The 15,972-nt window shown below is 34.0% G+C and overlaps 1 protein-coding gene across 5 annotated transcripts in view; it reads right to left on the bottom strand.

Annotated features, from left to right (window-relative positions):
• PCDH15 (protocadherin related 15) overlaps window positions 1–15,972 on the bottom strand; it is a 1,661,037-nt gene that overhangs the window by 372,409 nt on the left and 1,272,656 nt on the right. For all 5 annotated transcript variants that reach the window (XM_089314076.1, XM_089314072.1, XM_089314075.1 and 2 more), the window contains 2 exons: window positions 7,770–7,976; window positions 291–425 (listed from right to left, as the gene is read on the bottom strand). In XM_089314076.1, the coding sequence (XP_089170202.1) occupies window positions 291–425; window positions 7,770–7,976 (342 nt within the window). The remainder of the gene's footprint in view (window positions 1–290; window positions 426–7,769; window positions 7,977–15,972) is intronic.

Here is a 15,972-nt window from a genome sequence, read left to right on the forward strand (position 1 = left end):
GAATTCTACTGTTTATTTCAGTTAAAGCCAGCTACAGACATAAGATAAAGACTGAAATTCTAATCTATTTTTTGACCCTGAAAAGTATTTTTAATATGAAAAACAGTATTACCTCCGCTACAAAAAACTTATCAGAAAGGAAAAATACATGTAAAAAGCTTCTGGTTGTGGGTATTCTTGCTAGTCATTCTTGGAAAGAGTGTGTCATTCTCCTCAGATCAATGGACTTTTCAGCTCGACACAGACACGTCTTTGAATTACATTTATCCCCATCTATGAATTCTCTTTACCGAAAAGGTGTACGTCTGCTGCTCTTCCCTGTCCACTGGCTGAAGTAAGGTGAGGTAGCGAGTGATGCCCGTCTGTGTAACCGTGAACACGGAGGTGTAATCATTCAGAAAAAGGTGGAGCTCTGGGTCTTTCGTCTGTGAAAGAAAATGACAGGATTTCAAATGGTGGATAAATAATGTGAACATTAAATTTTGAAATCCATTACAAAGTGCAGGTCATCATATTAAGCATTTCTAGAGAAAAACAAGAATTCACTAGGTATTTACTCTTTACAAGATAAACTACCTAAAAGACAGTGACCTGTACCGTGGAATTTACCATACGAGAGTAAATGCTCAAATAATTAATGTGATAAAGGAGGGAAAAACTGATAGGAAGAAGAAAAGAAAACTCAATTGAATATGTCCTTACTGATTACTTAGTATCTTATTTTTCAGAACTACATTGGATTCAAGGAATAAAAAATTAATGCAAGAAAAGGAAACTGGGGCACAAATTTTAGCTATAAGACTTTACAATCACTTCATTTGTAGTAATAAACTGTACATATATGCATATTACTACCTTGTTCTCACCTATAATATAAAATAGAAATAAAATTGGTTATGCATTATTCATTACCTATAAATATCTTTCTTTCTTGGTCTTATATTAACATTGTAAATATTTTCCAAAGGAAACATAATATTTATTTAAGTTCAAATATTTCAGATGATCTGCTTGAAAATATATGATTTTGACACATATGCCTGATAAGAGTCTGGAAAAAGTTACATATACTTAAAGAGGAAGAGATTTATCTTAAAAGCTCAAGACTGAGAAATAATTAGCAGAAGAAGCCCTTCACAGTTTTATTTCCACCCCTAAAGATTAGATATTAGTCTCTGTGATTCCTAAGAGCAAAGACATAAACTGGGGACACTTTGGTGTCTTATGGTGGAAAAGGAAGACAAGTGGGGCAAATAAATGTGGAATATTGAGAGCAAGTAGACTATCAGGAAGGCCATGCAAAGGAGAAAAAAGGATCAAATGTGAAGTAAGTTGTTCTTATGCCTCAGGGTAATTTTTAAAGCATTAAACATAATAGGATGTAAACTGCAATGTAATAACATAAAGCAATTTTAAGTTTGACACCAAATGTTAAAAGCAGAGGGTAGGGAACTGATAAACATACTTATCGGGAAAGAAACAATGATTGCATAACTGAAAATTTCTACAGAGGATAAGTAATTGTAATGTGTGATACTATAAAAAATGAGGATGATTCAATCCACAATAAACTTTGTTCTGTACAAAGTTTGAAGGCTGTAATACATATATATTTCAAAACTTTAAAATGAAGACTTCATTTGAATCTGAAACTAATTATGTATTCATAAATCTCATTTTGTGGTAGCATTATGTCCATGATTTTTATTTAATGTCCATGTTCTACCTTTGTTCTGCATTAAAAAAATAGTATGGATAATAATTCTAATCAGTTGTTTTCATTACAAAATAATCAAATATATTAAAAGATGTAAGTGAAGAGACTTTTATCTTCTAACAGATATTTCAGTTGTCTCATTTCTGCATTTTAAATCCAACAACTGATATAGTTAGAGTGGCATATTTCCATTAATTAACTTTACCTGTGTAAATATTAAATATTTCATTATTTATTTACAAAAGTAAAATATAAAAATGCATATAAACATATTTTGAACCACATTTTTGACAGATTTTTTTTAGTCTGTTACCTTTTAGCGTCAATTGTGATGAAATTTAATTACTCTAGTGCTAATCAAAAATGTAAGATGACATGCAGTTTGAATAAAAAACCTAGAACAGTAGCCTTCTGCCCTTTTTTTAGTCTTCATCTTTCATTTTATCTAATCACTGAACTTTTAAATTCATTTATATTTTTTCCTTCTTGCTATACCAACAATGGTACCATCTAATAAACTTTGACTCCTGTCTTTCGGCCCTAATAATACAAGTGAGCAGAATTTGCTATATAACTTGTTTACCGGACATTTACTTTCTTTTGTTCAAATTCTTCTGTCTCTCTCTACATCCTTTATAACTTAATTCTCTCGACTTCTTTTCCTTCATTCAACTGTAGTCTGTGTTAGTAAGTTTATTAAATTCATTCACACCTATTTATTCATGATTCATGACATATAAGTATATTCATTCATAGATTTTTTATAATTTTTTATTTGACAGTTAATTAATATTCTAATATTTTAAGTATAGTAATTTAATAAGATAGATTTGGCAATGTTTAGCCAACTATTACTCAAAACATAATATTTTGGATTTAATTGTGAGGATGATACAAGTTTTAAATGTGCTAAAGTATGACTGTTCCAAAAGTATACCATATCATTTTCTGAATTTTTTTATATTTCAATGGATACATATGAGCACCAACATACTTACTGTTTTTATTAAGTGTGTCTATAGCTAAAGATTTTGTTGCTCATGGTAAGCAACAAGCCCATGCTTATCAAATTTTTGGTAAGGAATAATACAAAAGTATGCAACAATGTACATATGCACAGCCTTACATCAATTTATTTCCAAACAAACTCTTTCTTCATCAAGCTGCATCTTGATATATACTTTGGATTTAACAAAAAATTTGAATTCTATATCCATAGAGTTCAGTCAACATTTATATATATCTATTACTTTTGACCATGTAAGAGTTGCATGAATATATTTTACTGTATTTATACTTGATTTTTGGGAGAGTAAAATAAACACTATATTCATATGTAAGGACAGAAAATATGAATACAATAGAAAATGTACACACAATGAAAAAGAAATATATAAATGTAAAATAAACAAATGGATCCTATCATTTAAAACTACATTCAAATTTAACAGTCTACTGTATTTGAATCACTATGAGTTTTGTCATGGGAACGAAAATATAATATCACACACGTATCCACACAAAAATTATACGCATGCTCATATATACATAAATATAAAACATATATGTATATATGTGCATATATATGCATGCATATTTAATTATGTAAATTTAAATGTCAAAGTATAACAGGAAAATTACAAAAATTCTAATCTTACAATTTTAATAAATTTGCATATTTGTCTTAAGTACAACTCAAAATATGAGTCTTTTAGAAAATCACATCGATTCAGTAATATTTGTCATGGACTTTGAAACAAGCATTAATAATTAAAGACTATATTTAAGTCAACAGCATAGTTTGGATTCTAAAAAAATCACACTACTATAGTCAATAATATGATATAAATGTATCAATATATTTTTAAACTTATGAATATCTTCATAAGTGAAATGAAATATCTTTATAAGTCAGTGTATTTATAAAGATATGAACAAGAGCAAAGGAAAATAAAACCACAGCAATAAAAAAAGAACAATCACAAAACAAACACCTAGTACCTACAGGAACTCCACCAGGTGGAACCTGTATGCAAATTAAACATGAGATAAACATTGTGAATATAAATGATCAAAACAGACACAATGGCACACAAATATACACTAGTATAAATGGAAAAATTCCAGTACATTTATTCTAACAAATATTCCAAACTGTATATTCTAATGTCTATCTCAGTATAGTGATGAAATAATTATATTTATAGAGCATATAAGCATATAAAACCATCAAAAGTATATTGAATTAAATATCATTAATTATATCTAAATAATTAAATCTCAATAATATCTTGAAACAATAATAGGGAAACCCATGGACATGGAATTATAAGTGAATCAGACTTTTTAAAAGCAAAATGTATAAACTTGGTTGATTTTTGTGTCTTGTTTTTTAATAATCAGAATTGAATCATCAGTTTTTAGTTGCTTTGACCTCCAAACCTGATGACCTCAGACATGCCCCTTAAAACCCTTGAGCATAACCTATTCTTGTGCTGTGCATTACATTAACATTACCTGTGGTTCAAGTACTTCATAAAGTACGTAAGTATAACATAAATGAAAGTAAATGTGTATATATTCATGTCTCTATTAAAAGTAACCTTAAGTACAAATATTTTCATTTCCTTTGGTTATCAGTTTCACTGTGATACTTAGGATACTTCCTTGCTCTAATTCTACATTGGGAATCACCTCACAACTCTCCTGTCTATGTTACAATTTGTTAAATTTGGATTCACTTTCCACCTAACTGAAGGAGCAAACACAATTTAATTTTTAGATAAATGGATCTGCCTCTGTTTTTCTTGAAGCAACCAATAGGAACTCATCCCTACAGCAGCAACTTTTCTTTTCTGTATGGGGCTTAATTTCCACTTCTTTCTTTTTTTTAAAGATTAATTTATGTATTTGAAAGGCAGAGTTATAGAGAGGCAGAGAGCGAGGAGGGTCTTCCATCTACTGGTTCACTCCCCAAATGGCCACAATTGTTGGAGCTGGACTGATCCAAACCTAGGAGCTTCTTCCAGGTCTCCAACATGGGGGCAGGGGCCCAAGGACTTGGGTCATCTTCTACTGCCTATCAGGCCATAGCAGAGACCTAGCCTGGAAGTGGATTAGCCGGGTCTTAAACTGGAGCCCATATGGGATCTGCTATGCCACAGCTCCGGTCTTTTAGTCTCTATTTCTACAGGTTACAGCTGTATGAACTGATACATCATTATCTCTTTTTAATCTGGTTACCTCCATGGTGACTATAAACAACATGATTTTTATCATATAGTAAAAATCTAGCCTGTAAACTAAAAATGTCCTGAAATACTCATCTGTAAAACTCCTATCAATGAGGGCAGACAATTGGTATAGCACTTAAGTTACCAATTGGGCTAACCACACCCATATCAGAGTGCCAGCTTTCAAGTGCCAGCTACTCTACTTTGATCCAGCTTCCTGCTACCCTGGGAAGTAGCAGACAATGGGACAAACACTCAAGTTCCTGCCATCTACATGAGAGACCTAGACTGAATTTTGGGCTCCTGGTTTGGGGCCAGCCTACTCTTGGCTGTTGTAGGTTTTTGGGAATAGAATTAGTGGATCGAAGATTTCTCTCCATTTATATCTCTACCTTGGTCTCGCTGTATTTAAAAAAAAAAAGCAATGAACTACTTTAAAAAAATAAGGATTATTTGACTCAGAAAAGGAGATGATTCAGAAGACATAAGCCTATCTTCAGGCATATTAATGACTATTTCATACATTTATTCTCTGTTTTTACAAATGGAAGATTTGAGTAACAAAAGGCAAATTACAAGACTGCTGGTTTCAACTCAATATGATGAAAAGTTTCTTAAGAATTAGGGTTATCCAACCATGGAATGAGCCATATTGTCAATCATTTAATTCATTATCATTAGAATTTTTGAAGCATACATTAGCTATTCTCATTTCTTCAATATGTCCCAATTTATTAGTTCACTGAAAAATTACTAAAACACAGTAAGTGCAGGGAACTGTGTTAGATCTACAGCATATATGTTATGAAGATATAAGACCTATCCTCAAGAAATTAAATTCCATGAGGGAGAATGACACATAGGACAAACATGGAAGTGCAGCATAGGAGAAATGCATGGAAAAGCAGCATGCGACTTAACTTGAACAATGAATATCTGGAAAAGATTAACAAATGAGGGAACTCCTGAGAGATTCAAGGGAGTTAGTTCATGGAAAATAACCTAATTACTATATTGTCTGGCATGCACTAAGAATACAACACATAGCTATAATTAAAACTTGTGATTTGAGAAGAGATGAAAGAACATGGGAGAGATTAAGAAGGATAAATAAGTAGAATATAAGAGAGAACAGAGGGATATACGGAGAGCAAAATAAAACATCTGGTGGAAAGAGGCAGAATTGTCTACAAGAGTTGTCATAGCTCTGGTGAGAGTCACAAAATTTCTTTAGAAAGAGTCAAATAATAATAATAAAGTCTGCCTTCTTTGTTAGCTAGAGTGATGGTGTAACTGTGTAATGTGATTTTAGGAGACAATCTAGAGCCCTTTCGTCCAAATAGCAATATTTGAGTATATTTTCATTTGTTCAAATTAAACATAAATATGAGGCAAGTATTTGACCTAGCAGTTCAGCCATTGGTTAGGATGTCTGCATCCCACATCTGAATGCTTGAGTTTGATTCCCACCTCCAGGTCCTGACTCTAGCTTCCTGTCAATACAGTGGTGATGGCTTAATCACTGGGTTCCTGCCACCTACATGAGAGAAGGGGATTGAGTTCATGGCTCTTCGTTTTGTCATGGCCCAGTGCCAGCTGCTGAGGGTATTTGGGGAGATATGAAATTTCTCCCTCCCTCCCTTTCTCCCTCCCCCACCTACCTCTTGCTCTCACTGTTATTCTCTCACTTTCTATTAAGAGATTAAATAATATTTCCTTTAAAAAAAGCAAAATTTAAAAATTATTTTTGTAAATTTAGTCACATTAAGCTACACATATGGCCAGTGGCTACCACACCTGATTGCAGAGCTACAGAATGCTTCTTCCATCACGTGAAGTGATAATGCAATCCTCTGACAGTCCATAAAATCAGAAGGAAATCCTTAGGAACTGAGATGGCTCTGGAGATCTTGTAACTCATAAACCAGGGACACAGTAGCACTGTCCTCTCTGCAAGTGCTTGTGAAACTTCCTTCTCTTTTACCGACAGTGGACTTTCTCCACGATGTCAGTGCATTTGGCTGGAGAAATTTCAGATTCATTTCCACTGCCCTAATACATAGTGCTGATGTTTTTCCACTCTTATTCCCTCCTTGTCAATTCCTGGGAGGACCTTGGTTGGCCTGTTATAGATTTTCTGTACAATCTTTATTCCAACCACTTTGGCAAAGGAAGTACAATACTCTATGTGTCCAATCTGAACAATTTCCCACTCATATAGACAGGCTCAGTACCACACAAAATCAGGGAAAGCAATACATGGGAAGAAGCGTTGTCAACAACATAGGCACTGTTAGAAGTATGAGTGCATCAGCTACTCCCACAGCTGCCTACACATCCGTTTTTTCATAATGTACCATCACAATAGAGAAAAAGTCTCCAAAATTACATCTAGAGCTGTCTTCATTAATTTTATACTCATTTAGTTTTTAAATTTAAATATACTTTTAAAATACCCTTGCTATGGTCTCAAATCATAATACTAAGATTTGTTTATCTGTCCTGCAGTTCACATAACCACATGTTTTTTAGATGCGCATACTTACGATACAGAGAAACATTTCAATACAAGTATACATTGTGTACTGGTAATTAATATTCTCTTTTTTGATATTACTTTATGATTGAAGTCTTGGAGCTCTTTTCTTATTTTTGCTTATAAAATGTATGACTATTATGAACTGTAGTCACCCTGCTATGCTGTGTAACATTAGCAAATTATTCCTTTAACAATTAGCTGTTACCCTTGAAATATTCCTTATTTACTTATATATGAAGGGTATGCTAACAAACAACACCAAAGCCTATGTTTTACTTACATCTTCTATGTCTTTGTCCAGAGCTACAATTCTTAGAGGACTGGTCAAATTTAGACTGTCAGAAATGGTTGCTCCCACTGGGGCAGATTCCAGGATATAACCTTGATAACTGGGCATCGTGAAGTATGGGCTCTGATTGTTTTCATCGAGTATTTCAATATGCAGACTGGCAAAGGCGGGAAGAGGATGGCCATTGTCCTGTTCGGCCTGAAAATAAAAAAAGGAAATCAGAGTTTAAACATTATGTGTGATAATCTCTTTTTGGACTGTCAGTTTCCATGATCTACATGGAGATTAACCTTAACTAGTATCATCACAGAAAGAATTGCTTTATAGAGTCATTTAAAAACATAAATGAGACAATGAGAGTTCAGAGAGGCCTAATTAATTGCTTGGTGCCTTTTCTTCAAACTGTGTGTATACTTCAATGAACACTGCAATGAATTATTGCCATTGTCTTTATTGCATACAGTAAGAAGAGATAATAGTCTTTAAATACAATTAGCAGAAAAAAGAAAAAAACAAAGTTAGTTGAGTGAATTGCTAATAAAACATGCTTTAAAAGACATAGAAAAGCAGTTATAACTCAACTAAAATATTAAACTCATTTTTTCTCTTCCTTGCCTTCTCATTCCACAGTACTGATGAAATACCCACTATCATCTGAGTGTGTGATCCCAAGACTCATGTTTGAAAGCCTATCCCTCAAGTTGGTCATATTAAAACATATGGCCTTTGGGAGGGAGGTGACAGGTTATGAAGCCAAAGGCTTCATTAATAGGATTATTCATGGTAAACAAGAGCCCCCAGATGGCTCCTTTGCTCCTCTTTCAACCATGGGAGAACACAGTAACAAAATGTTGTATATGAGGAAGTGGATCCTCACCAAACATAAACATTGCAGCCTATAGAACAGAGTGAAATAGATGTCCAGTGTTTATCAGCCATCCAGTATATAGTAGTTTTTTTTTTTCTAAAGCAGCACAAACAAACTAAGATAAGCTCTCACATACTTTGTAATTAAATATATAATTATTACATTACATTATATTTATTGCATACTGAATGTTCTCAAAAGCAACCTGAATGGAACAGCTATCCAATTTCAAATATTATTTAACAAACAATATGCTACTCAAGTAAAACAATACATGGTTCATATGTTATACATATGCTTTGTCTCCTTGGGATTCTTCCCCCTCTCTCAATTTTAAGAAACTGATAATGCTTTCTGTTTTTAATAAATTTTCATCAGAAATCTCCAGATGGTCAGGTTGTGAATGAGGAAACCCCAAATTCAGATTTTGTAAAGAAAATTTATTTTCAACACAGTAATCAAAAAGTTTAAATTTAAGGAAAGATTTAATCTCAGTTAACATTTAGAACATCTCTAAACATTAGGAGAAACAATTGCTATATTTTAATACTAGGGTTTTTTTTTATTAAAATTGATTAGGTTTTCATTCATTGATTTTGTTTATCCATTTGTTAAAAGACTTGTGTCTACAGAGTCTTATAGAATGGCAGATGTCCTAAACAGCACTCTGGCCTCAGAATCAGCCCTTAAGCATTGGGATCTGGCTGAAGAGCCCATGAGAGTATTTTAGGCATGGAAAGCCAAGACATTCTGGAAAATAAAAAAAAAAAAAAAGGACCTAAATGGACCTAAATGAAAGATCTTTGCAAGTGATATCCCAGTGGAAAGAACGGGCCATCAAAGGAGGTACCTTTCTCTGAAGGGAGGAGAGAACTTCCACTTTGACTATGACCCTGTCGAAATAAGATCGGAGTCGGCGAACACAAAAGGCTTCCATAGCCTTGGCAACTCATGACAAGAGCCTAGGGAGATTTCTGATGCCATAAACAAGAGTGGCAATTTGTTAACAACAGGTGTCACTGCACACTTACTCCCCATGTTGGATCTCTGTTCTTAATGTATTGTTCAATGTGAATTAATGCTATAACTAATGCTCAAACAGTATTTTACATGTTATGTTTCTGTGTGGGTGCAAACTGATGAAATCTTTCCTTAATGTGTACTAAATTGATCTTCTGTATATAAAGATAATTGAAAATGAATCTTGAAGCAAATGGAATGGGAGAGGGAGCAGGAGATGGGAGAGAGAGCAGGTGGGAGGGAAGTTATGGGGGGGGCATTGTAATCCATAAGCTGTACTTTGGAAATTTATATTAATTAAATAAAAGTTAAAAAAAGACTTGTGTTTAGAAATCAACTTAAAATGAAAGCAAATATTTCATATTGGATCTTATGTGCTTTCCTAGATTAAAGTTTAACTATGAAAATTTATAAGTGGTGCAGATAGATATATCTAGTTTTTAAATTCAGAGGCAAGAACTTGTACATCCAGATAATAGTTTTTCTTCTAATTGCAATTTAACATTCTCATCAACTAATATGATCACTAACAATCACAGTGATTTTTGACGATTGGTGAATTTTTTTGACAAATTAAAATCCCAATACATTCTCATTTCTATTATTGTTCCTAATGAAGAAATGTTGAAATATTATGTATTCTAATTACAAGTATGAAATTAAATAAACCCATAGTGAAACAACATTAGAGAATGAATTGATACAATCTACTTATGCTCCGTTTTAAAAATCTCTTGATATCCCTATTTCTATGTGTTATATTTTCCTTTGTAATATGTTATAGCTTATTTTACACATTTAAATTACCAGTTAGTAGCAGACTGTGAAGGTCACCTATGGCATGAAATGTTTACAATCCCTGCTCTGAACCTGGGAGAACAGGACTTGAACAGTGAGTGGCCCTCTCTGGAATTACGTACTCTTCCTTTCACATATCCATGTGTGCTGCTGACACCACCAGCATCATCATTCTTCTGCATCAAGCTGTTGTGATTAATTTGTACCAAGCTATGGATATTCTAGGAGTTATTTCTGTGAAATATCAGGTACTCTGGAGATAGTTGACCAGGACAAGAGCTACCTGCCATTTGTGACCATAAAATTTTGTTTTTCCACTGAGTACAACTATTTAGTCACCAGGGGATTAAAACTCGAGAACTTTATCTGACTAAAGCAGGAATACTCTGTATGGTTCTTGTAGGTATTGCGCATTTCATATACATAAGTCATTCAGAAGTGGAATTTTTCTCTGTTTCATACCTAATTGTTCTAACAGCCATCATATCATGTCTAGGACATACTAATAATGCTATGCAAAGTCGTAAATTCTGTAATCTGTCCCTTCCACCTAACACACAAACATGATTTATAGATGATGCAGAGTTTTTTTTATTAAAAAAGCAAAATTCCATAATAATGAATGGAGCTTATATATTCAGATAATAAAACATTAATTTTTACTGCCAGCTGTGAAGCCAGTAAAAACATACATTATTAATGATGGATATGTAATTATTCAACGAACAAGAGGAAATAAATCTCAAATTAGATCTATGGAAATAATTCTTATCTTTCCATAACATTATAAATAATATCAATAATGAATATAAGTAAAAAAGCTTTGCTTGTGATTATCCTTACATTAGTATTATTTAACAATAACCAATGTTTTAGTTTGAGATGCTTCAGATTGCTATCGCTATCCAGATATCTTTTAGCATTCTATTCTATATTGCCTTTCTAGATGTGAAAATCTATATGTCTATGCTGATGGAAAAAAAGACCTTACTATTACTCAACAGGCCACACAGCATGTTAGTAACAGACAGACCTTGGGCCCAGACTCAGGCCCGCTGAGTTATAACAAGTTACATAAGGAAATTCAAAAAATGTATCTCAAATGTGTAGAATGCAAATAGAGATCCAAATATTAATGGGAGAAGTTAACAGAAGAACAGATACTAACATAAATACTTATGTTTCAGTGCAGTTTAAAACAAATTAATGCTTCTACTTTGCTCTTTATTTGACCTATATATTAAAACTCTCATCCAATCTTCTTTTCCTCATTATTATACTAACAATAGTTTGCAAAAATATGGCCTATTTTGTTTTTTTATTTAAAGAAATAACTTCATTTATTGGGTTTTCTATTTTTTATACGTTGAGCTGCAATTTATTTATTTTTTATTTTAAAGTCAGAGATAAAGAGAGGCAGAGGCAGAGACAGAGATCTTCCATCCACTGGTTCACTCCCCAAATGGCTGCAACAGTCAGGTGTGGGCCAGCCCAAAGCTAGGAGTATAAAAATCTCCCATGGAGGTAATAGGAAGTCTTGTACCTGGGCCATCTTTCTCTGCCTTTGCAGGCACATTGACAGAGAAGTGGATAGAAATCATGTAGCTGGGACTGAAACCTATGCTCTGATATGGGATGTAGGTGTCCTAAGCTACAGTTCACCCTGCTGCACCACAACACCAGTCTCTCTTGTTTTTGGCAAGCAACTGAATGATTCCCACATTCTTCAGTATAAATATTTCAATACAGACAATAAATTTTAAAAAATAGGAGACCAAATAGGAATGTTTACCAAGATATGTAGATAAGTTCTGGGGGGGGGGGAATAAATAAAATCACTTTTTCTAAAAAGTCAGGTAGTAACTGTCAGTGTATCTATAGAGCCCTATCTGAAGAGCATAGCTGCTCATTTTGTCTGTCACTCCTCTCAATTTTTCTTAAATCTGCTTTAATCAGGTTTTTGTAATCACAACCCAAATACATTCTTCTTGTTCATTGCTAAAACCAAATACTGACCTTCGGTGCTTGTTTCACTTGACCTGCTTTGAGCATTTAAAATGCTCACAAGCCTTCCACAACAACACTCCAGCTTTTCAACCCAATCTCACCCTCCATTTCTTCCCATTCTGCTTAGTCATTTTCTCTAATGGCTCATGAAAGGGGTCTTAGTCATCTCCCCTTCTTTGTAATCCCTGCCTCACTAATCTCATCCAATCTCATGACATTTTGTCAGTACTCTCATGACTCCTAAACTCACAATTTTAGCCCACACATCCCCTCTGCACTCCACAAGCAGTGTCCACTTGTGTAATCAATAAATCTTCTTGGGCATCTAGAAAATATTTCAGATGGAGGCTCTGAAAAAAATCAATTCTGATCCCTCCCTCCCAAACTTCTGCATCTTTTCTATTTAGCTGCAGTTACACACTTCTAGTTGCTTTGACCAAGAAGCTTGGAGTCACCTTTATTCCATGATTTTTTTCAAACTCACATGTACTATGAGAATTTTTTTTACTATAACTTCAAAAATATAGGAACTATCAAATCCTCCACTGCTATCACATTGGTCTAATTAATTATCATCTATATATTACCTGTATTATTTTAATACAGTTGGCTATTAACTTTGATAACAGCCCAAATAACCACTTAATGATTTTGGTAAATAATAGTTATATCATTCACTTATTTGCTTATATCCCTTCAATGATTTAAACTACTAGAAGGCACTACAGGATGTGATCTCTTGTTGTTTATACCACATTACTCTTTTTCTCTTAATATTCTGTCACCATATTGTCTTTCTGTTGCTCTGTTGAAAAATCAGGTGTATTCTTACCTTACAAACTTCACCTTGGCCATTCCCTTTTCATCAAATGCTGTTCCTGTGGCAGCTGTTTAGTCTACTTTTAGAGACATCAGTAAAGATGTCCATATCCCACATCCAAGTGCCTGGGGTCAACTCCTGGCTCTGGCTTCTAATTCTAGCTTCCTGGTAATGCAGATCCTAGCAGGTAGCAGTGATGGCTTAAGTCACTGAGTCATTGTCACTTGGGAGGCTTGGATTGAGGTCACCAATTTGGCCTCATCTTGGGCAAGCCCCAGTCACTGTGGGCACTTGGGAAGTAGATGGGAGTATCTGCTCTCTCATAAATAAAAAAATACATTTTATTATATCCCATCTACAAACTATATTGAATTTGTTAAAAAAAACTAATTTAAAATTAAAATAAACATTAAAAGAATAAAAACATAATTTATTACAAATTTTCTTATTATTTTGGTCATTTGTTGTTGGAATCCTTCCATTAGAATATAATTTTCAAGAAATTAGAGAGAGATGTATGAGATTTTTGTTAATGTTGATTTTCCAGGTTTACAACAGTGTCATCAATAAATATTGAACAAATAGACGCACTTTTGGTATGGAAATCAGACATTACTGCAAAAGCAAGCAATGGTCTAATCGAAGGGTAGCTTAGACTGAACAAGTTCATTCCCCAGTCTACCCATGCAACGATTTTCAAGATCTACAGGTCCCTTCACCTTCCTGAATCATAGTAAATAACTTTCAATAAGATATTAATAATTATATGACAACTATGTAACAAAATATATTCACAATACAAAAATACCTTGCAAGAAAATTCCCTACTCAATAATTTAGTTGTGTTCCTGTTTTAAAAACTAGTTCAGAGAAAACTCATGCTTTAGTTGACAGATATGAATGAAGAAGAAACAGGTTTTTCCTTAAAATTAGTAATTTAGCTTTCTATCTTTTCATCTAATAGTATATAATTAATGGACTTCACATGCCAAGAAATATCCCATCAATGAGGTTGAGATGAAGGAAATAGTCTATATCAACACAAGGGCAGCCTAAGAGGACAGCAGAGCGGATTATTTGAGCTACAGAAGGTTTTTTTTTTTTTTTTTTTTTTTGTAGGTAGTCAGAGAATAACACGTTCTTAAAGAATGTGCACTGAAAGTAGATAATGAAAAAGTTCTGAAGAGTAGTATATTAGCGTTGGCAGTGACCTTCAACCTGAAATACAAGGCTGCTGTGCTATTCGAATCCCTCTTCATCCTCTTTCCCTTCCTGGACACCAAACCCCTTGCTATACTCCTCTGCGGGAAAGCCTTCAATATACAAAGGATGTAATTTTTCAAAGCTTCATCTCCTCGAAAAGTACAGGCTGCATGCTCTCATTCACAGGAGGCTGACTCTGAAAAACTGCAAGTCCACTGAGCAACTAGCAGTTCAGACACATCCCTTCATCCCTTTATTTCCAATTTTAAATTTAGCACTCGAGTGGACAATGAAGAGTATTTGCTCAGGTGCATTTTGCTGAAAAGCTAAGTTATACTTGTATTCTCTGTTAATTAGAAATTGGATGTGTTGAATAATTTTTCTTAATTTTGATTGTTAAAATATGTTTAGATAATCTTTCAGCACACTTATTATTACTAACAATATTATTCGTATTTAACTTTAAAGTAATCAGACATTTAGATATGTTTGCCTTGGGATTCAAGCATTAATTACCTGGATATTTACTTTGAGATCAAACATATTAATGAGAGTCTCAAAAATTTGCATTTGTGGAGGCAAATCCTTATTACTGAGTTCTTTGTTACAATTGGGAAGTGTATGATGTGGAACATATATCTGTTAAGTAAGCCACAGTAGTAAAAATGAGGGAGGTGCATAGAACTATCCAGATTCTGAAAGGAACTTGAAATTTCACCTTATGACAAACAGTCCCATGAATGAAAGACACACACAGAGTGAACTAATCCATGAAGTTAGAATCCTAGAATGGGAATTCTTGAGCATGTGAGTCGGGGAGAGAGTAATTATCAGTAGGAGTAAAGGAAGCATCTGAGATTTTTAAAAATATGAAGGCTAGTTACAAAATGGCCTCCACTTTGTGAAAATTCTCTAGCATATGAACTTTCTGGGGCAGACTTTCTGGCACAACAGGTTAAAGCATTGCATGAGGGGACCACATCCCATATCAGAGTACCCAGTCTGAGTCCAGGCTACTCCGCACTTCTGATCTAGCTTCTTGTTAATGCACTTGGCAGGAGGTGGATGATGCCCTACACATGTGGGTTTCTGCCACCAACATAGAACAGCTGGATGGAATTTCTAGCTCCTGGCTTCAACCTGGTCCATCCCCAGGTATTATGAGCATCGTGGGGTGAACTAGCAGAGGGAAACCACCTCTCTCCCTCCCTTCCTCCCTTTCTCTCTGACATCCTGCATTCAAATAAATAATATCTTTAAAAATATGTACTTTAAAATATTGATTTTATTTGCAAACAGAGAAACAGACACAGAGAAATCTTCCATTTGCTGGTACTTAATGCAAATGCCAACAATGGCCAAGACTGGTTCAAGACAAGGAGCAAAACTCAGTCCTAGTCTCCTATGTAAATGGCAGTGACTCAGTCACTTTAGTTGTCACCTGCTTCCTCTCAGAGTGCACATTAATGGGAAGCTGA

Source organism: Oryctolagus cuniculus, chromosome 15 (genome assembly GCF_051225735.1).
Source record: "Oryctolagus cuniculus isolate XC-2025 breed Fujian yellow rabbit chromosome 15, ASM5122573v1, whole genome shotgun sequence".
NCBI classification, from domain to species: domain Eukaryota; kingdom Metazoa; phylum Chordata; class Mammalia; order Lagomorpha; family Leporidae; genus Oryctolagus; species Oryctolagus cuniculus.